Source organism: Paroedura picta, chromosome 1 (genome assembly GCF_049243985.1).
Source record: "Paroedura picta isolate Pp20150507F chromosome 1, Ppicta_v3.0, whole genome shotgun sequence".
NCBI classification, from domain to species: Eukaryota; Metazoa; Chordata; class Lepidosauria; order Squamata; family Gekkonidae; genus Paroedura; species Paroedura picta.
The window spans coordinates 86,850,167-86,872,020 of record NC_135369.1 but is presented as its reverse complement, the minus strand read 5'-3'; the positions used below and the strand labels follow the sequence as shown (position 1 = coordinate 86,872,020).

General features: G+C 45.0%; 1 protein-coding gene across 3 annotated transcripts in view; it reads right to left on the bottom strand.

Annotated features, from left to right (window-relative positions):
* Positions 1–21,113: 21,113 nt before the first annotated feature.
* The window catches only part of URB2 (URB2 ribosome biogenesis homolog), a 29,435-nt gene continuing 28,694 nt past the window's right edge, over positions 21,114–21,854 (bottom strand). For all 3 annotated transcript variants that reach the window (XM_077346437.1, XM_077346443.1, XM_077346436.1), the window contains exon 10: positions 21,114–21,669. In XM_077346437.1, coding sequence (XP_077202552.1) covers positions 21,472–21,669 — 198 coding nt within the window. In that variant the 3' untranslated portion in view covers positions 21,114–21,471. The remainder of the gene's footprint in view (positions 21,670–21,854) is intronic.

Below are 21,854 nucleotides of genomic sequence, written 5' to 3'. Positions count from 1 at the left end.
TTTAACATACTTTAACACATTTATTAATGATCTAGATGAGGGGGTGGAGGGACTACTCATCAAGTTTACAGATGACACCAAATTGGGAGGACTGGCAAATACTCTGGAAGATAGAGACAGAGTTCAACGAGATCTGAACACAATGGAAAAATGGGCAAATGAGAACAAGATGCAATTTAATAAAGATAAGTGTAAAGTTCTGCATCTGGGTCAGAAAAATGAAAAGCATGCCTACTGGATGGGGGATACGCTTCTAGGTAACACTGTGTGTGAACGAGACCTTGGGGGTACTTGTGGATTGTAAACTAAACATGAATGCCATTTTGGGTTGTATCAACAGGGGCATCATATCAAAATCACAAGATGTCACAGTCCCATTGTATACGGCATTGGTCAGACCACAACTGGAGTACTGTGTGCCCTTCTGGAGGCCTCACTTCAAGAAGGACGTAAATAAAATTGAAAGGGTACAGAGGAGAGCGACGAAGATGATCTGTGGCCAAGGGATCACGCCCTATGAAGATAGGTTGAGGGACTTGGGAATGTTCAGCCTGGAGAAAAGGAGGTTGAGAGGGGACATGATAGCCCTCTTTAAGTATTTGAAAGGTTGTCACTTGGAGGAGGGCAGGATGCTGTTTCTGTTGGCTGCAGAGGAGAGGACACGCAGTAATGCATTTAAACTTCAAGTACAACGATATAGGCTAGATATCAGGAAAAAATTTTCACAGTCAGAGTAGTTCAGCAGTGGAATCAGCTGCCTAAGGAGGTGGTGAGCTCCCCCTCACTGGCAGTCTTCAAGCAAAGGTTGGATGCACACTTTTCTTGGATGCTTTAGGATGCTTAGGGCTGATCCTGCATAGAGCAGGGGGTTGGACTAGATGGCCTGTATGGCCCCTTCCAACTCTATGATTCTATGATTCTATGATTCTAATCTTATTTATACTTTGATTTATATCCTGCGACTTTTACAGAGTGTCTTGTGGTGAGTAACTATCAGTAGAATTGTTATTGTTGTTAGGTGTGAAGTCGTGTCCGACCCATCGCAACCCCATGGACAATGGTCCTCCAGGCCTTCCTGTCCTCTACCATTCCCCGGAGTCCATTTAAGTTTGCACCTACTGCAGTCACTCCATCCAGACACCTCATTCTCTGTCGTCCCCTTCTTCTTTTGCCCAGAATCACTCCCAGCATTAGGCTCTTCTCCAGGGAGTCCTTCCTTCTCATGAGGTGGCCAAAGTATTTGAGTTTCATCTTCAGGATCTGGCCTTCTAAGGAGCAGTCCGGGCTGATCTCCTTTAGGACTGACCGGTTTGTTCGCCTTGCAGTCCAAGGGACTCGCAAGAGTCTTCTCCAGCACCAGAGTTCAAAAGCCTCAATTCTTTGATGCTCTGCCTTCCTTATGGTCCAACTTTCACAGCAGTACATTGCAACTGGGAATACCATAGCCTTGACTAAATGCACTTTTGTTGGCAGGGTGATGTCTCTGCTTTTTAGGATGCTGTCTAGATTTGCCATAGCTTTCCTCCCCAGGAGCAAGCGTATTTTAATTTCTTTGCTGCAGTCCCCATCTGCAGTGATCTTGGAGCCCAGGAAAATAAAATCTGTCACTATCTCCATTTCTTCCCCATCTATTTGCCAGGAATTGAGAGGGCCAGATGCCATGATCTTTGTTTTCTTGATGTTGAGTTTCAAGCCACCTTTTGCACTCTCCTCCTTCACCCGCATCAACAGGCTCTTTAGTTCCTCTTCACTTTCTGCCATTATAGTGGTATCATCTGCATATTTGAGGTTGTTGATATTTCTCCCTGCAATCTTGATCCCAATTTGTGACTCCTCTAATCCCAACTTTCTTATGATATGCTCCACATACAATAGGCAAGGCGACAGTATACAGCCTTGCCGAACTCCTTTCTCAATTTTGAACCAGTCAGTGATTCCATGTTCAGTTCTCACTGTTGCTTCTTGACCTGCGTATAAGTTTCTCAAGAGGCAAATAAGATGCTCTGGTATTCTCATCTCTTTAAGAACTTGCCACAATTTGTTGTGCTCCACACAATCAAAGGCTTTAGCATAGTCAAAGAAGCAGAAGTAGATGTTCTTCTGGAACTCCCTAGCTTTCTCCATGATCCAGCGTATGTTGGCAATTTGATCTCTAGTCCCTCTGCCTCTTTGAAATCCTGCCCGAACTTCTGGAAGTTCTCGGTCCACATATTGATGGAGCCTAGCTTGTAGGATTTTGAGCATAACTTTGCTAGCATGAGAAATTAGTGCAATAGTGCGGTAGTTTGAACTTTCTTTGGCATTGCCCTTCTTTAGGATTGGAATGTAAACTGACCTTTTCCAATCCTGTGGCCATTGTTGAGTTTTCCAAATTTGCTGGCTTATTTAGTGTAGCACTTTTACTGCATCGTCTTTTAAGATTTTGAAAAGTTCAACTGGAATGATGTCACCACCACTAACTTTATTGTTGCTCAGACTTCCGAAGGCCCATTTGACTTCACATTCCAGAATGTCTGGCTCCAGGTTAGTAACTACCCCATTGTGGTTATCAGGGATGTTAAGATTGCTCTTGTATAGTTCTTCTGTATAATTTTGCCACCTTTTTAAAAATCTCTTCTGCTTCTGTGAGGTCCCTACCATTTTGGTCCCTTATCATACTCATCTTTGCATGAAACATTATCTTCAATTTTCTTGAAAAGATCTCTGGTCCTCCCCATTCTATTGTTTTCTTCTATTTGTTTGCACTTTTCATTTAAGAAGGCATTCTTATCTCTTTTAGCTTTTCTCTGGAATTCTGCATTCAATTGGGTGTATCTTTCTCTTTCTCCCTTGCCTTTTACTTCCCTTCTTTCCTTAGCTATTTGTAAAGCTTCCTCAGACAGCCATTTTGATTTCTTGCATTTCTTTTTCTTTGGGATGGTTTTAGTTGCTACCTCTTGTACAGTGTTGCGAACCTCCGTCCATAGTTCTTCAGGCACTCTATCAGATCTAATCCCTTAAATCTATTTGTCACCTCTACTGTATATTCATCGGGGATATGATTTAGTTCATACCTGAGTGGCCTAGTGCTTTTCCCTACTTTCTTCAATTTAAGCCTATTAAGCTGATGATCTGAACCACAATCAGCTCCTGGTCTTGTTTTTACTGACTGTATAGAACTTCTCCATCTTTGGCTGCAGAGCACATAGTCAATCTGGTTTCTGTGTTGACCATCTGGTGATGTCCATGTGTAGAGTCATCTCTTGGGTTGTTGTAAAAGAGTGTTTGCTATGACCATTGTTTTCTCATGACAAAATTCTACCAGCCTGTGCCCTGCTTCATTTTGTACTCCAAGGCCAAACTTGCCTGTTATCCCGGTTATCTTTTGGCTTCCTACTTTAGCATTCCAATCTCCCATGATGATAAGCACATCATTTTTTGGCGTTGCTTCTAGAAGGTGTTGTAGGGCTTCATAGAACTGGTCATCTTCATCCTCTTCAGCAGCAGTGGTTGGGGCATAGACCTGGATTACTGTGATGTTCAGTGTTTGCCTTGGATTCCAACTGAGATCATTCTGTCATTTGGGGGATTGTATCCCAAGACTGCTTTTCCTACTCTCTTATTGCTTTTTCTACTCTCTTATGAAGGCTACTCCATTTTTTCTGCAAGATTCTTGTCCACAGTAGTATACCTGATGGTCATCTGAATTAAATTCACCCATTCCTGTCCATTTTAGTTCACTGATTCCTAAAATGTCGATGTTCATTCTTGTCATCTCTTGTTTAACCACGTCCAGCTTGCCTTGATTCATGGATCTGACGTTCCAGGTTCCTATGGAATAAAAATCTTTACAGCATTGGACTGTCTTTTCGCCACCAGTTACTTCCACAACTGAGCATCCTTTCGGCTTTGGCCCAGTCGCTTCATTCATTCTGGCGCTACTCGTACTAGCCGTCTGCTCATCCCCAGTAGCATATTGGACACCTCCCGACCTGAGGGGCTCATCTTCTGGCATCATATCGTTTTGCCTTTTGAACCTGTCCATTGGGTTTTCATGGCAAAGATACTGGAGTAGTTTGCCATTTCCTTCTCCAGTGGATCACCTTTTGTCAGAGCTCTCGGCTATGATCTGTCTGTCTTGGGTGGCCCTGCACGGCATAGCTCATAGCTTCACTGAGCTACACAAGCCCCCTTGCCACAACAAGGCAGCGATCCTTGAAGGGGGCTTACAGTTAATAGGCAATTTCAAACTTTGCGATTATCCTACAGATGTCAACAATTTAATTGTTTTGAACAGTTGTGCCGGGCATAAGCTCACAGAGACAGACAATTCCTTCTTAGTGGCCTTCACTGCCATCTCATAAGCATTAATAAGTGTCCTCTAAGATGTTCTTGATTCTTCATGACAAGTTTCCCACCAGACTTGCTCTGGCCATCTCAGCTCCTGTTTCTACTTGTGCTGTTTTGGTGTATACCAAGGAGATGGCTTCGGGCAGCAGATGAGAGGGCATTGGGGAACAATCTTGTCAATGGCTTCAGAGAGTCAGACACACCAATCCTCCAGCAGATCATTGATCGAATTGGATCCTTGAATCTTCTTGGGCAATTGTAAATCCACGCTCTGCCTATACAGGGAAGGGATGGTGTATCTATCCGAGCCTTCAGGGTGTAGTGGTCTGACCATGGCACCCTAGTCAATTGGACCGGGCTGACATTTATCCCCATACCAAAGATAAAATCCAGGATGTGGCCTGCTTGAAGTGTGGGGCCAACCAAAAATTGGGTGAGTCCTAGTGTTGCCATCGCTGACAATAGGTCTGAGCTCTACAAGGAGTAAATTTTTTCTGTATGGACATTGAGTCCCCCAGGAATAATAATTTGGGGAACTGCTTATTCCTCCCAGCAATTAACTCCAGGAAGTTCAGCAGGGCATCTGCTGGTATATTAGGCAGCTGGTACACGAAGCAGATGGCCAAACTCTCCACTGTGCCCCACACAAGACCCACACATTCAGTTCCCAGGATCTTTGGGCCAGGAAGTACCGGGAAGGAAAAAGATCCTCGGACTAACATTGCCACCTCACCCACCTCTTGTCCAAGATTGATGAAGGACTGAAAACCCGGGTTGGGTCAGTTGTTCTAGGGCGATTTACAGAGGTGAGGTCTTATGGTTTATGGACCTGGCATTGCACAATATCAATGTTGGAGAGTTGGGTGTTCTTTCTTACCCCACCACTAACGTCTCTCAGGATGGGATGGAGGTTAGAAGGAGTATGAGTCTTATCATATCTCCTACTCTTTCCTCTTCATCACCACCTCCTCCCACCGCCATACTTCCCTCATACCCCAATTGTTGAGATACCCAGCCCTTGGCTGGCCTCGCCCCTTTCCATTGCTCCTTACTAATTCTCACCTGCTGCTCCAGTATCAATCCCAGTCCTCTCCCTCAGTACAATGTAAAAGAATGCCAGGGAGATTCATCTGCTTCTCCCTATCAGTGTCTCCTGCCAGCAGGTGAAATCCTTTTTGTTTTGTTTGGCATACCCCAATCACTGTTATTGGTCCCCCTCTTTAGTTTTAGTGTTTACTGAATCATTTTATAATTTTAAATGCCATTTTTAATGCTGACATGTTTTCAGGTTTGCTGCTTTGGAGATCCTAATTGGGTAGAGATGTGACATAAAAGTGTTTCAGATAATTTATGTCTGCCCCTGAAGGAGCCAGCAGATCTGTCAGAGAGCTGTGCTTGGCAGTTCTCTCTCTCTCAGGAACTTCCCACTTCCTGGGTCCATTATTCGCATGTTGGGTAATGCACTTTCAAAGTCATTTGCAGCTGGATTTTCCTGTGCAGAACAGGATAATCTACTTCTAAAGTGCATTAGAAGTGCATTAACCAACGTGTGCATAATGGGCTCTGATCAGGGGACACTGGAGGCACTGGACCCTCCGCTGGCCTATGCATTTCATCAGGTGCTTGCCTGTACTGGTCCCTGATTCTCATCCTAATCTGAATAGAGGGAAAACTTGATGAATAAAAGGTTGTTTTGTCACAGAGTCTGGCTATGTAGTGCGGAGCAATCAATGAAAGTTTTATCAAGGGGATGCTGGCTTTGGATGCTTAACCATCTGAATGCCATGAATGAACATGCACAGCAACCTTCCTTAATGTTTCAAGATGAAGAGCATCTGTGAGAAATGATGCTTGGTTCATAATGCAGCTGAGCTTTAAGAGCTGACCCAAACTGTGCATTGATCAGGTAACTGCACATTTGAGCAGTATCACTAATTACATGCTCCTTTGTTGACCACCATAACAAAATGGCTATCCTGTGTAGGGTACTTGGATTACACCATCCTGGAGCCAGAATCAATGCCTTTCTTTATTTCAACACAATGAAGTCTCAAAGGGTGCCTGACTCGACAGCTGGTGACACAGCCTATGTGTTACTGTCATTGAGGAAGCTCTTCTCCTTGAACTGCAACTTGATGGCAAATTGCAAGCGGAAACACTGAAGTCTTGAAATCATGTGCACTTTTTATCAGACACTCACAATTATTCTAAATCGCATTGCAAATGTTTTGTGCATGCACAGATGGTTGCTGCTGTTCTCGGTCTGCTCAGTCCTCCTGAAAGAAACTTCATTTGCAAAAGCAGGACTGTCTTTGGCTGTATCAGTCTTGCTGGGTGGAGGTGGGAGAAGTTATGTGATTTGTATTTCCCAAAGTCACATATGTCCATGGCCATAGCATGACAAATACTTTGCACATTCTTCAACTGCTGCCTGGGAACTGTAGCTTGATCCGGTCCATTCTGAATATGCACTATCACAATGAATGCCAGCAATGAATGAATGTGGCCAATGATGCAATTGTAAAAAAAGCACAAACATGATGGGACCTGTAGCTGATTTTGAACAATGCATGACCTACCCATGGAGGCTTGGGGGCACACATGATCCATGCAAGTCTGTAACTGGTGAGCATGCAGCCGCCATCATGAAGGCTGAAGGCTGCTCACAACACAGATGGGAAATGTCTCGGCATGTGGTACGTCTTCCACTGTGAACAAATCATCAATGTGACTGTATCGGGTGTTCAGCTTGAAAGAAAACAGTTATCGTGAGCAAGTGAAGTTCAATTTTCGGATATGTCCTTTGCAAACATTGAATCACCACTAATTGCTTATTTTCTGCACTCATACTTAACAAACCAATCTTAGTTAACTTAAAAGAAAATTTTGCCCGTAGCTTCTACCAACTTCTAAGGCTAGAATTCCATCCTTTGCTCTTATGGCCCTTTTAATCTTCAAAGTGCTTACAAACATTCATGGCATTAATTAAGTCTTCTCTCCTTCCTTCCTGCTAATAAGGTTTATTAAGCTGAACGCATTTTTCTATGGGCATCTAGGATGAACAATCCGATGAAAAAAATTCTTGTAACATTTAATAGTCAAGATGTGAAAAGGAACAGGAGCTGAAAGGAAGAGGGGGAGACTAATGATTCTCCACAGCTACCAAGGAAGCCATCGGGTTGGTGCCCACCCGCTTAACTGGCCATCAGAGAATCCCACTTAAGCCACTTGGGCTTCTGTGCAGTGATCTGGGCAAAAGCCCCATTCTTCACAGTGGGCCTGCTGTTTGAGAAGAACAGCCCAGGGTTGGGCCATGTCATGCTCCTGGAGAGCAACTCCCTCTCTTTTGAGTGTTCATTGGGAAAAAAATAGTTTTCTATGGTTAATAATGAAGAAGAAGAAGAGCTGTTTTTTTGAACACCGCTTTTCACTACCTGAAGGAGTCTCAAGGCGGCTTGCAATCGCCCACCCGTCCTCTCCCCACAACAGACACCCTGTGAGGCAGGTGAAGCTGAGAGAAACTATTCCTAGCCCAAGCTGTCTGCAAGTGGAATAGGAGTGGGGAATCAAACCCAGGTCTCCAGATTAGAGACTGCACTATAACAGGTATGTTGTTGTTGTTGTTGTTGTTGTTAGACATATATGCCACACCTCCCAGCTAGCCAAGAGGTTGGTTTGCAAAGGCCACTTAGTGCCCTTATTTTGAAGAATATACCTCAGTTGTCTTTAGTGTGCCCCCCATGGATATTCTGTCAGTGCAACCCACACATGCATACAATACATGTGGCAAACACCTCGCCCCCTCCTAAAAGCTAACAAATGTATTGTGAATAAGTTTGGGCTTTTTAAAAACTTGTTTTAGGCAAGATCCATATATGCCGGCTGTGTTGTGAAGACTAGCCTTTCTGCATGCCATAAATTTAGGGTCACACGTACCTTGTGAAGATGCTAATTTCTGAGCGCTCTGCATGACGTCACCCACACCCCGTGTGTCTCCAGCAAACTGCTCGTTAAATCTTCCATTTTAAAGCACTAGTTGGGGAATTGCATAAAGTGGGTTCCCCAACCTATTTAGCGCTAGCTAAGGAAAAGCAATTTCCTTTTTCCACATGAGAAATGGGTGATAAAATGCCCCTGGAAGAGTCAGGTGACAGGGATTTGAAGGAGGTGGAAAATGGTTATAAAAACTTGCCAAATGACCTGATTGGGAGAGTCTGGGGTGTTTCTTTACTCTGGATGGGGGAGGGGGGTTACCTAAGCTAGTAGAAAGTTCCAGTGGGATTTTCCTTTGTTCTTTTGTTCTAATATTTTACCAAGATGCTGTGATCTAAACTGGGACCCAAACTCCTCCACAAATGAGCAGCAGGGAGTTTGGGGATGTCTTTGCTCCATCTGGGCAACTCACCGCATGAGAAGGAAGGACTCCCTGGAGAAGAGCCTAATGCTGGGAGCGATTGAGGGCAAAAGAAGAAGTGGACAACAGAGAATGAGGTGGATGGATGGAGTCACTGAAGCAGTAGGTGCAAACTTAAAAGGACTCCAGGGAATGGTAGAGGACAGGAAGGCCTGGAGGATCATTGTCCATGGGGTCGCGATGGGTCGGACACGACTTCACACCTAACAACAACATTAACTGTAAGGCTTTTGTGAGTTATTTCACGGAGAAGATCTTGCTGCTCTGCTAGGACTTTCCTACCAGATTTGATGCAGAATGTGAAATAGAAGCCCTTCAACCATCTCAGACCACTGTGAACCACTTCAGTCCACTCTTCTTTGTGGAAGTAAACAAGACCTTGGCAGCGGCCCAGCCAATCCCATGTGCTCTTGACCCTTGTCCCTCATGGCTGGTAAAAGACAGTGGTGAGATCTTGAGGACCTTCCAAAGAACAAGAACTGGATGCTACTTTTCTGGCTAATTACCTCCCAGTGTTGTATTTAATGCTTCTGGGTAATGTAATTAAATGTGCAATTGCAAGACAACTCCAGGGATTCTTAGAAGAAACTTCATCAATTGACCATTTCCAGTCTGATTTTTGGCCTGGTCATGGACTAGAGACAACTCTGGCTACCCTGACAGATTATTTCTGGAGGAAGTTGGATCTCAGCAGGTCAATGCTGCTGCTTTTATTGGACCTGACAGCAGTATTTGACATGTTTGATTACAAAGTTCTGTCCACTGCCAAGCTAAAATAGGAGTTAAAGACACAGCCTTAAGATGGCTGGAGCCCTTTCTCCAAAATCAGGGACAGAGGGTGGAAGCAGGGGGAAGTATATTCTAGCATAGGACCCTGAATTGTGGGGTCCCACAGGGAGCCATTCTTTCCCTGATATTGTTCAATGTCTGCATCCAGTCCCTAGCCCATCTGATCCAGAGTTTCAGGCTGGTTTCTTGCTAATATGCTGATGACACCCAGCTGTTTCTGTTAATGAATGACCATCAACACTCCATGATTATCTGGCCAGGTGTCTGGAGGCTGTGACAGATTGGCTTGAGCAGAGTTGGCTGAAGTTCAGTCCAGCCAAGACAGAGGTCCCCTGGCTGGGTTAGCATATAGAAAGGTGAGTAATATAGCCCAGCACATGAGGGGGTTCAGTTGACCTCAGTGCCTACCATCAAGACTTTGGGCATGATTTCAGACTCCTCATTATCAAAGGAAGGCCAAAGACAACCTGCCTGGCATTTTCCCATCTGCACTAGGTGAGACAGCTGGCACCGTGTCTCTTTGAGCTGGACCTAGCCAGAGTAATCCATGAGACAGAGACTTTTAGACTAGATTTCTGCAACTTGCTCTATTCAGGGCTGCCCTTGAAACTGCTCTGGAAATTCCAATTAGTCCAAAATACAGCAGCTCAAGACCTTACAGGGACTCAATGAAGAAGAAGAAGAAGTTTTATACCCCACTTTTCACTATCCGGAGGAGTCTCAAAATGGCTTACAATTGCCTTTCCTTCCTCTCTCCGCAATAGACACCCTGTGATGCAGGTGGAGCTGAGAGAGCTCTGACAGCAGTGCTCTGTGAGAAAAGCTTGAGTCCTGAAAAGGACCCAGTTGAGAGCACACATAACACCAGTTCAGCTGCATTTGCTCCAGATTGGAGGCCGAATCAACCTTTAAAGCCTGAAATGGTCTGGGACCAACATACCTATGGGAATGCCTTTTTGCTTTAAATCTCTCTCTCTTTAAATAGCCTCTCTGCTAGGAGAGGTTAGAGAAGAAATGGATGGAAGTTCGGCTTTGTGCCAACCCCCCCCCTCCATTTCATGTTAAGGGACATAACTTTTAACTAGATTGTAAATGTTTTTTTAATCAGTATATCATTTTCGTGTTGTTGCCTGCCCTGAGTGTTGCAGAAGGGTGAGATACAAATAGAAATGTATTTATCCATTCATCTGTTTCCTGTTGGAGAATACCCACAATAATGGTGACAAAGGAGTGGGTGTACTTTACCACGATCACTGTCACAGAGTAAGCATGATAGTATGCTCCTACCTGAGCTCAGTCACTTTCCTCCACTATGGCACTGGTCCAACCAGTGGAAGTTTGTTGAGTAGCAGCTGTTCATCATGAGTCAGAGAACCTTTATTGGCACACAGAGTTCACCATGAGATCAAATGGGCCTCCACTCAGGGCCATTCCACACGACTTTAATATAGCACTAGTCTTACATTTCGTTTTCGCCACTAAAACTGCATTCCGCATGACATCGTGAGCAATCTGCAACACTCCTGCAACACTAGTGCCAAAATCGCTTCAAGGCTTTACACAAGTTGGGACCCACATACCTGAGGGACCGCCTATCGCCCTATGCCCCTTGCAGGGCCTTGCGCTCTGCAGGTGAAAATCTGTTGGTCGTTCCCGGCCCCAGGGAAGCATGCCTGGCCTCGACCAGGGCCAGGGCCTTTTCAGTCCTGGCCCCAACCTGGTGGAATGAGCTCCCGGGAGAGCTACGGGCCCTGCGGGATCTTTCAACGTTCCGCAGGACCTGCAAGACGGAGCTCTTCCGCCAGGTTTATGGTTGAGGCCGGGGCTGATAATAGATCTATGCCCCCCCTGGGGACTCGGGTTCCGGACCCGAAGCAAAACATCATCAGGACCTCCTCTCCACCCACTAGTAGTGGGAGGGAGGGTGGGGGAAGTGGAGCTGCCGTTCTTGCCATGCCGGTAATATTGGCAATGTTATTATTGTTTTTATGGGGTTTTAATGGGGATTTGTGATATTGTTACCCGCCACGAGCCACAAGGGAGTGGCGGGATATAAATCTAATAATAATAATAGTAGTAGTAGCAGTAGCAGCAGCAGCAGCGATTTTCAGGAATCGGGAAAAGTGGATTCACCCTCAGAAAATCGCTACACTCTTGCCACCAGCCTGCAACACTTGCGGAAAAGACCTGTGCATTCTCAATGTAGCAGTTGCAACAAAGTCCCTCCTCCTGGCTCTCTCTTCTGAACTTCCAGCAAAGCGATTGCCATTTTTTTCCCTCAGAGCGGGGAAAGCAAGGAACCAGCGAGGCTTCATTCACCCAGCGAGGCTTCTCCGGCTACAGTCCCTCCACATAAGTGCTTTAAAGCTCCCCTGAATCCCCAAGCAAACAAGTGAATGTGCAAATGATTGTCAGTGTGTGGCATTTTGGTATAAAGTGATACTGTGCTTTTTGTCTCCACCCTGTTATTTCACAGAAATTGACTCAAATTCTGTATACCTCATATTAGAGAGAGGCGCATAGAATTACTGAGAAAACCCTTCCACCCCGGTACCCACTTCAGACACTCTGAGATACACAATCACAGACGTGAAGAGCTGATTTGTCATAGAAGAGCCACACAATAACCTTTTCAACAAATAGAGAATAAAACTGCATTTTAAAAGAATACTACTGCAACAGAGTACGGTATGGAGTTTTGCTGTTGTCTCAGTGGGATGTCCCTTTCTCTTTAGACACATAGTATATCCTCTCATCATTATACTGGGCTATTAAGTAATTAGTTCCTGAAGTTGAAAATGTCAGCATATGGAAATCAGTTACCAGCAACTCTCATTTGCATAGATGCCCTCCCTTGAAAACACTTTTACTTTCTCAAACTCCAAAGCAGTGAAATGGTAGTCAAAATAGAAAAGGAAGATTAATGTGTATGGGAGGGAGGGCAAGCAGGCAACAGGTGCATTTTAATCAGAAAAACCTTGCAAAGTAAAGAGGTGGAGAGAGAGAGAGAGCGCAATGCCTCGGTGTGTGGAGGTACTATTTGGCCAATTCTGAGTGTGCTCATTCAACTAATACCCACCAGGACCCGACCTGGTAGAAAGAACTCCTGGGAGAGCTGAGGGCCTTGACAAAGTTCTTGCTGTTCTGCAGGACCTGCAAAATGGAGCTCTTCTACCAGGTCTATGGTTGAGGCTAGAGCTGTTAAGATCTGGGCTTCCCCCCTCCTGACCAAATAATATCTGACTACCCCCTATTAACCCCCCTCCCAAGGCGTCTTATGTTCTCTGTGAGTGGGGATGGGGTTGGGTTTTTAGTCCACTGCCATTTTTTTCCTGGGTTTTAGTGTTTGGATTTTTGTTCTTTTAGGGGGATTTTATTGTGGGGTTTTATCTGTTATTAGCCACCGCGAGCTGGTTACAGAAGTGGCAGGGTATAGATTAAATGATCAAACCATCAGTTGCAATCTTAGGTTCTAAAAATAATCTACTGTGCCTTGGAATACACCTTAAGTCAGTGGTTCTCAACCTTTCAAATGCCTCAACCCTTTAATACAGTTCATCATGTTGTGGTGACCCCCAACCACACAATTATGCAAGTGTTCTTTCACAGAAATTAAACCAAAACTGACCAATGGTGTGAGGATCCATTGTTCATGATTGTATATAAATTGGTTTTTTCCCAGGGTTTCTCAATTCAGTTCTGCCTCCTGTCCCACCATGCCGATCTCCCTCTTTTCCGCCTTCAGGAGCGGCAATGGTGGCGTCTCCCCCCTCCTTCCCCGGCCAAGCTGCTTGCCCTGCCGCAGCTCCTGTGAAAGGGTCATTCGTCTCCCAAAGGAGTCCCGACCCCCAGGTTGAGAACCACGGCCTTAAGTGAAGACCATGTTCCCAGTTACCAGCCATGACTGCTTCATGATCAGGGGCACTCTACCTCTGACAAGCATGTTATAGATGAATATCAGAGAATGGTCATCATTACTACCATGCCCTGCCTATGACCCTCCCATGGCCATCAAACTGACTGCCATTGGACATAGATGGCCCTCGATCTGTATTCACAGGCACATTCTCTTAACCTTTCTGAACTATTTCGTGCTTCTACATCTTCTGAGCCACCACAGTTGAGAGGATTCATTGTTAGAGAAATATAACACTTCCCCCCTTCCCCCGCATTGCTACTGATTATTATATGGGACAATGATTGGGTGTTTCCTGTGATTCAGGTAGTGGCAAATTTCATTGCTTGTCTCCCATTGTGCCTCATTTCTTTTTAAAATTATATTTTGATTTTAATTACAGAAAATGTTTCTCTGCAGCAGCACATGAATACTCATCCAATAACATGTTGTTTTATTTTATTATTAATTAATTAATTCAATTTACTAGATTTTTTGGCCACCCCTCTCCAAAATGGTCTCAGGGTGGCTAACATCATTAAAATCAAATACAATTTTTCTGAGATTATAAAAACCCATTACAAATTGCTTAAAAATCCTAAAAAAGGAGACAAACTGCTCCATCATAGAAACCACCCATGAACCTAAGTGTAAACTGCACAGAGCTTTTATTCCAACCCCAGATTGATTCAGTCCCTGCCCTCTACACAGAATGCGATTTCCGTTTATATTTGGGGTGATTTAAAATTTCCTTCTGCAGCAAGAAGGATTGATCCGGAGTGACCCTACCTTTATTGTGCGATATCTTGGAGTGCTGAAAATCCTGAATAAAGAAAGCTCCGTGGTAGAGAACCTCTGATAGGCTACACCTGGTCATGTGACACACTTGCCTTAAAGGAGAAGCCCCTCATTTCTCTCAACTTCTGTCGGTCCTGGATTTTTCCTCCCTCCTCTGCCTTTTTCGATTCTCCCCCCCCCCCCCCTCCAAGAAAAGAGTCTGCACTTACTTTCTTTATTCCATTGTCAATCCTGTTGAATTCAGATCGCTTTGAACTCGGGTCTTCCTCTTCCCCCCCCCCTCCCCATTGAAACAGGAAAGTCTTCTGCACGTGGTTAGGGAGGCTCAGAAGAGGGGGGGGAGGCAAATAGAGACTCTTTCTTTCTTTTCTTGAAGGGGGGGGAGAGGATCCAAGAAGTCAGAGGAGGGAGGAAAAAAATCCTTTCTTTTCTTGAAAGGGGGGGGGGGAACAAAGAAGGCACAAAAATAAATCCAAGGCCGACAGAAGTTGAGAGAACTTAGGGGCTTCTCCTTTGAGGCAGGCTTGTCACATGACCACCTGTAGCCAATCACGGGTCCTCTACCACGGAGGAGAGCCCAGATTCAAAACAATGCGATTTTATAATATATTGAGCATTAAAAGCACTCCAAGATATCGCACAATAAAGGTAGGGTCACTCCGGATCAATCCTTCTTGCTGCAGAAGGAAAATTAAAATCGCCCCAAATCCAAACGGAAATCACATTCTGTGTAGAGAGCAGGGACTGAATCGACCTGGGGTTGGAATAAAAGCTCCGTGCAGTTTACACCCTAGGGTCAGTAAATCCAGATTAAAATTATAATCTCCAGGTTCAGATGGGAGGGGATACATTGCAGGCAGGGGGGTCCATTTAGTGATGTCACCAAGTGCTGGCATTGGCCTCGACCATATGCTTGACAGAACAGCATTTTACAGGTCCTTCAGAATTTAGCTTGCTCTGAAAGGACCCAGATCTATTTTGGCAGCTCATTCCACCAGGCTACAGCAAGGGTCAAAAAAGTGGCTCACTTTCACAATCACTACCTACAAAAACTTTTTTGAAATTGGATTGTCTTCCTTTTTCCTAATGGAACACTTAAAAGACAAATATCAGGAAGAAAGATCCATGCATAGATCAGGCTTCCATGTGCACAGCTGAGGTAGATGCCCATCTACATGGGCATCTGCAGCCCCCTTAACTGTATCCAGCTATATAGATATACCTTTACCTCTGTGTCTGCTACTTGTTTTTGGACTCTGGTTGCTTATAACAACAACTAGGTTTTCATGAGTGGGAGAAGTATTTATAGGTAGGGTATTATTTATTTCTTGGGTGGGTAGGGCCAACAATGACTGGCTCCCAACTGAATTCCAGATCAGGCTTAAAGTTTTGGTTCTTACCTTCAAGGCTATACGCGGCCTGGGCCCAGTGTACCCGAGAGACCATCTCTCCACCTATATTCCCAAAAGAGCATTACGCTCCGCCATTGCCAACAAGCACATCAGTCCTCAACAAGGGCTAGGGCTTTTTCTGTCCTGGCCCCCACTGGTTGGAATGAGCTCCCTGAAGAGACCAGGGCCCTGCCCAAACTCCCGGTTCCACAGGGCCTGCAAAAGGAAGCTCCTCCAGCAAGCAATTGCCGGAGACCAACCACAGGTCCCCCTCAGACATCCCCTCCATGGCCTGAACCAGTCTGACCTTTCTAAGTGTGTTAGCTAAGTTCTGCTCCTGTCAGATTGTTGTTTGGGATCTCTGAAGTTGTGCTGTTTAGAAACACTGTTGAATTGTTGTTGGAATTGACTATGTTGTATGTTGATTTGTTCCATGTATCCCCCCCCCCCCCCGGCTGTGGTCAGGGGCAGACTGGCAGTGATTGTGCCAGATTGCCCTTGCCAGGTTGTTAGGGGCAGGATGCTAGCAGGGTTGCATGCATCCTGATTGGCCTAGAGACAGGATATGCAGGCCAGACAGGAAATGAAGGCCGGACAGTCTCCAACCAGGAGGTGTCTGCTCAAATATTAACAGCAAAAGCTGTTACAGATGGCATGCTCTTCAAGTGATAAATGTAATTTAGATGTAATGTAATTTAGGCTTGGTATGTTGATATCACAAATATTTATTTCTCCCACAAAACTTCCACCACCCTAATGCCTCTCTCCGCCCCTGTGGCTTAAAATCTCCATATTCAGAGACAGAGTCCCGCTCAATGCCATCCACTGGGAACAAACAAATCAAGAATGTGCTTGTCCTCATGTTTTGCTTGTAATCTTCCAAGGGGCATTTGCTGTTAGAAACATCTTACTTGACAAGCAGCTCAGGGCCGCAAACTGAGTACAACACAGAGGTGAGATGAGTTCCAAACATCAAAGATCCTAATCATTTTCTCTTTAAACGTAATTCGGCAACTAGATACTTCCCACACATCACCTGCCAGTGAAACCTGGCAAGTGCAGTAGACACACAAGTCGTTTTCATAAGGCACGGTAGTCAGCTATTGGACAGAGAATGTGGTCTTGGCTTAAATGAAGGACTGGCCATTCTCTATGAAACTACATAGCATACTCCAATTACATGAGTCCCACTCACTGTGCTCTCTACATTTCCACTGACTGGTACTGCCATAGATTTCTTACTATTTATATTTCTTTTAATCCAGCCATTCCCAATAAGAGCTTAGATTTCTTTGTTTCCTTGCCTACAAAACATGCATTGTTCATCAGTGTATACGACGACTAAATGGGAAATCATATGGCTTTTAAAATTGGTCTCAAAAGTTCTCACAACATGCCTGAAGACAATATGCCTTTCTTACTTCAGGGTTGGCTGTGCAAAGAAACAACACAAATAAAAAAAGCATTCTATGCAGACATGTTAAAGTGTGGTTTAAACACACTGGCTTGCTTCGCTATCTGAATGCAGTCTAACACACTGAATTTGTCAGTAGGCACCAAACTGAAAGTTCCCATGATGATCCATGGCATGTTTGTTAACCACAATTCATACTGATTATGACTTGTTGTGCTGTCTGAATTCACAAACCATGGGTCTGCTTTGTAGCCCCACCCCTTTGGGGTGCTCAGCCATAAGGACAGTAGTATAGGGCAGTGGTCCCCAACCTTTCTGAGGCTGGGGACCGGCAGGGCATCGGGCCGTGCCCGCACATTGCGCATGCGTGAATGCGCCATGCGCAATGCACGGGCGCGGCCCGCAGGTTGGGGACCACTGGTATAGGGCACCCTTTTTCAACCTTTGAACCATGAAGGAGTCCCTGAAATAATTTTTCAGACTTTGAGGAGCCCCAGGAGTGATGTCAGCTGGCCCAGTGATATCACTACTTGCACCCTTAGCCCTCCTTTTGCTCCCTTCCCCACTTTTACTACCACTATGGTTGCTCTGCCTCATGTAGGCCAGGAATAAAAGTAGGAGCTAAGAAGACAACCCAGACCCCTCCCCCCAACATGCCACTTCAGAACTCCCGTGGGCCCCAAGGGGTGCATAGACCCCTGGTTGGTAATCCCTGCTATAGGGAATAATCCAACCTGCTGTGAGATGGAAAGGATGCAAGAAGAAAACGGGACCTTATACCCAAACCAGGGCCCATTCTGCTCACATTAGATAATGCACTTTCAATGCCATATGGAAGTAGATTTTCCTGTTCTGCACAGGCAAATCCAGCTGTGAAAGCACATTGAAAGTGCATTATCTGATATGTGCAGAATGGGCCCAGGGCTCATTGTTCATGCCTGGTAGAATAACCAGAGATGCAGGATTTAAACAACCCAGGATTTAAACAAAATATTTCCCCCCCCCATTTATTATGACATCCAAAGAGAGCCTTAACTTTGTTAGCTGAAGCATACTTCCAGCATAATCTTACCACTTATTCATCCCTTCTGCCACGCTGTGCTAACATGATCCTGAATGTGTTTATATTTTCTTCTCCCCAGTTGCATGAGGTAGGACTACAATGATTGAGAATGAAATGAGAGGCACTGTGTGCGTAAGCTACAGCTTCCTGGGCTGATGTGGCCTTTGCTGTGTTTTAGTACCAGACTCTTCATCCTTATGTGTTCCCTAGGTAAAGGTAAAGGTATCCCCTGTGCAAGCACGGAGTCATGTCTGACCCTTGGGGTGACGCCCTCCAGCGTTTTCACGGCAGACTCAATACGGGGTGGTTTGCCAGTGCCTTCCCCAGTCATGACCGTTTACCCCCCAGCAAGCTGGGTACTCATTTTACCGACCTCGGAAGGATGGAAGGCTGAGTCAACCTTGAGCCGGCTGCTGGGATTGAACTCCCAGCCTTATGAGCAAAGCTTTCAGACGGCTGCCTTACCACTCTGCGCCACAAGAGGCTCTAATGTGTTCCCTATATAAACATTAACCAAGTAACCACTTGCATAACCACTTTAGTGGCTGAATACTCCATAATCTTCATTACCAGCAAGCCTGGGTGGAATGTCATTTATAAGATGGCAAACAGAGATTCTGACTTGTCCTAAGCTGACCTAGTAGCCAAAGCAGAGAGCCAAAGCCCAACTCTCCTATATCTACCTGATGCAATCAAGCTATAACCCAGAGATCTGTCTTTCAGATGAGACACAATGGTGTGCTCTCCTGTCCATTAATCTCTCCTTTTGAACAAGGTCCTCCAGCCTTCCCACCCCCAATTGCGCTTGATGCCGATGGTGTCAGATTTAGTATTTTGAAATCTCTACATCAGGTTCTCAAAACCTGGGCTCATGTTCCAGCCATAGGCTCTTGTTAATTGCTCCCCCTGCTGATAAAACTGTGTATGGCAGCAAGAATCAGACAATTTTTAACATGTTGGTCTTATAGGATAGATAGAAGTGCATGCATCCTTTCCAAATGTTCTGGCTAACTTTGTCCTGCAATATTAACCCTGAAGGATATTACAAACAGTAACATTCATGGACAAAAGTTGATGTTGCCTAACCGTAACATGTATACTGTGTCTAAGGCCTGATCTACCTAGAATGAATTATAGTAATAAGCAGGTGGTAGAACAGACTATACCACTTCCCATTACAGGTAGATTAATAAATGCTCTTCCACATGAAACCTTCCTCTAAGAAAATCGACACAGTAGGGACAGCTGTTCTGTCTTATGCCTTCCCATTATACTACTTTTCTACTTCAAGGGAATGTTTTTATGTTGAGGAACAGTAAAAAAAAATGTGACGTCCCACTTGGAGTGGTTCACTGTGGTCCATTTCCGCAGGGTTCTTCCACCTCACTGTCACCAATTCAGGCCTGATTTAAAGATCCTGCTGGCTGGTGAGAATTTAACCCCATGCAACCCTGCACACCTGCAGTGTGTCATTTAAATTGAGCTTTTAGCTTCTCCACATCTATCAGCTCAGCAGTACCAGAACAGACTGCATCACTTCAAATGGAGAATTACATTTTTAAGCACCCCTTTGCATTCATCTCAAACACATCCCTACTAGCAGTTAACTAACCCGGTAGGGTGTGGTGGGGGTTCTCACAAGCCCTTTACCCTTCACACACCCCTTTGAAGAACGATGCAGTGGCCCAAATAATTTCTGTTTGTTTCATGATTGTTTATGCTGTGGTAAGAGCCTGGCTTGAACATTAAAAAAAAAGCTGTTTAATGTTATGCTGTTAGTAATATTATAGGTTCACAATTATGTTTTCTGGGGAAGATGGTGGAAAGGGCTGCAGCGGATGAACTATCGGCTTTCCTAGAAGAAGCTTAAGTCCTAGACCCATCTCAGTCAGGTTTCCAGCCTGGCCATGGGGTAGAGACAGTGCTAGTCACCCTGATGGATGATCTCCATCACCAGCTGGACCGAGGCAGGTCAGCGCTACTGGAACTACTAGATCTTTCAGTACTTGATCTTTCAACAGTCAACAACAAGCTCTTAGCTCGCCGCCTTGCCAATGCCAGTATACAGGGGACGGCCCTCCAATGGCTAATCTCCTTTCTCCAAGGTTGCAGATAGAGGGTAGCAACAGGAGAGAGAACATCAAACCACTGACACCTTACTTGTGGAGTTCCACAGGAAGCAGTTCTCTCTATTTTATTCAACATCTTCATGTGCCCTTTTGCCCAGCTGGTACAGAAGTTCTGGCTGGGTTGTCACCAATATGCAGATGACACTCAGCTCTTCCTTCTGATGGATGACCACCCTGCCTCTTCCCTAGAGGCATTAGCCAGCTGCCTGGAAGGAGTGATGAGATGAATCAAGCAGAGTTGTCTGAAGCTCAATCCTTTAAAGACTGTGGCTGGGTAGGAAGGGCCCATGTGAGGAAGCGCACCTACTCAACCTGGATGGTGTGCAGCTCTCAACGGCTCACTCTGCCAGGAACCTGGGCATGATCCTGGATGCTTCCCTCACAATGAAAGCCCAGGTCACAAAAGTAGTGTGGCTGGCATTCTACCACCTTCACCAGGCCAAACTACTAGCTCTCTACCTGGCCCCGGAACACCTAGCCACAGTGATCCATGCGACGGTCACCTCTAGACTGCACTTCTGCAGCTACCTCTACACAGGCCTGCCCTTAACCTTGATCCAGAAACTACAGCAGTGGCCAGGGTCCTCACAGCAAAACCATGGAGGTTCCACATTCGGCCCATCCTGCACCAACTACAATGGCCACCAGTTAAATTCCGGATCAGGCTACAGGTTCTGTTAATCACCTTAAATGCCATATGCGGTCAGGGGCCCAATGTACCTGAGGGGCTGCCTCTCTGCTTATGCCCCCCCCAAAAAAAGAGCTTTCCACTCAGCCACCGCCAACCAGCTAAGGATCCCTTGCCCAAAAGAAGCCCGCTTTGCCTCAATCAACTGCCCTGAGCCACAAAGGAGGGCGGTATATAAATATAATAAAATATAAATAGGTGAATCAGTTTTAACAAAAGTTTTAAAAAATATAATATAAATGGTGATTTTCCACAGGAATACAAGAATCACATGGTCTCTTGAAAATTATGGCATTATCTCTTACAAATGAGTGTCAAGGGTACCAATGTAACTGTACAAATATTTTAAGAACCCTTTCAAGAGGGGGGGAAATAAATACTCTGTTATCAATCCTGAGGAGTGCATAGTCTTATATGCCGAGGGAAAGTCTCTTATGTGCCCATTCAGTTGAACAAGCCTCAAGTGCTGTAAGGCAATACAAAAACCATTTATAATAACAGGCACCGACTGCCCTGAGAGAGCGTCTTCCATGAGATTCTGAAACAATAAGGAAGGACTCCTCATGCTCTATACTTTTCATCCCCCTGTTTCAGAGTTTTGTGGTAATGAGTGTAGTCACTGTAGAGTTCCTTCAAGACTTCCCTGACTCCCATGGGTAGAGATGCATTTAGGAATTTGATATCACGTTCAATGCAAAGGTCAAGAATCTGATAAACTCCTTCAGTTAGATGCTTCTTTACAGCTGGGTGCAAGGTTACCTAAAATAAACACAAAATGACTTGTTAGAGTTGGTTTCAAAACACACATGGTTTGGGAAAAGCATGATCTTGTTAGTTTATGAGCCTATCCGTTGGAAGGCCAATCACTTGTAGTACAAAAGCACCATCCCTCGATCATCTTATAGATAGATCAGATTACAGAGAGACTAAAATGAATGCAAAAT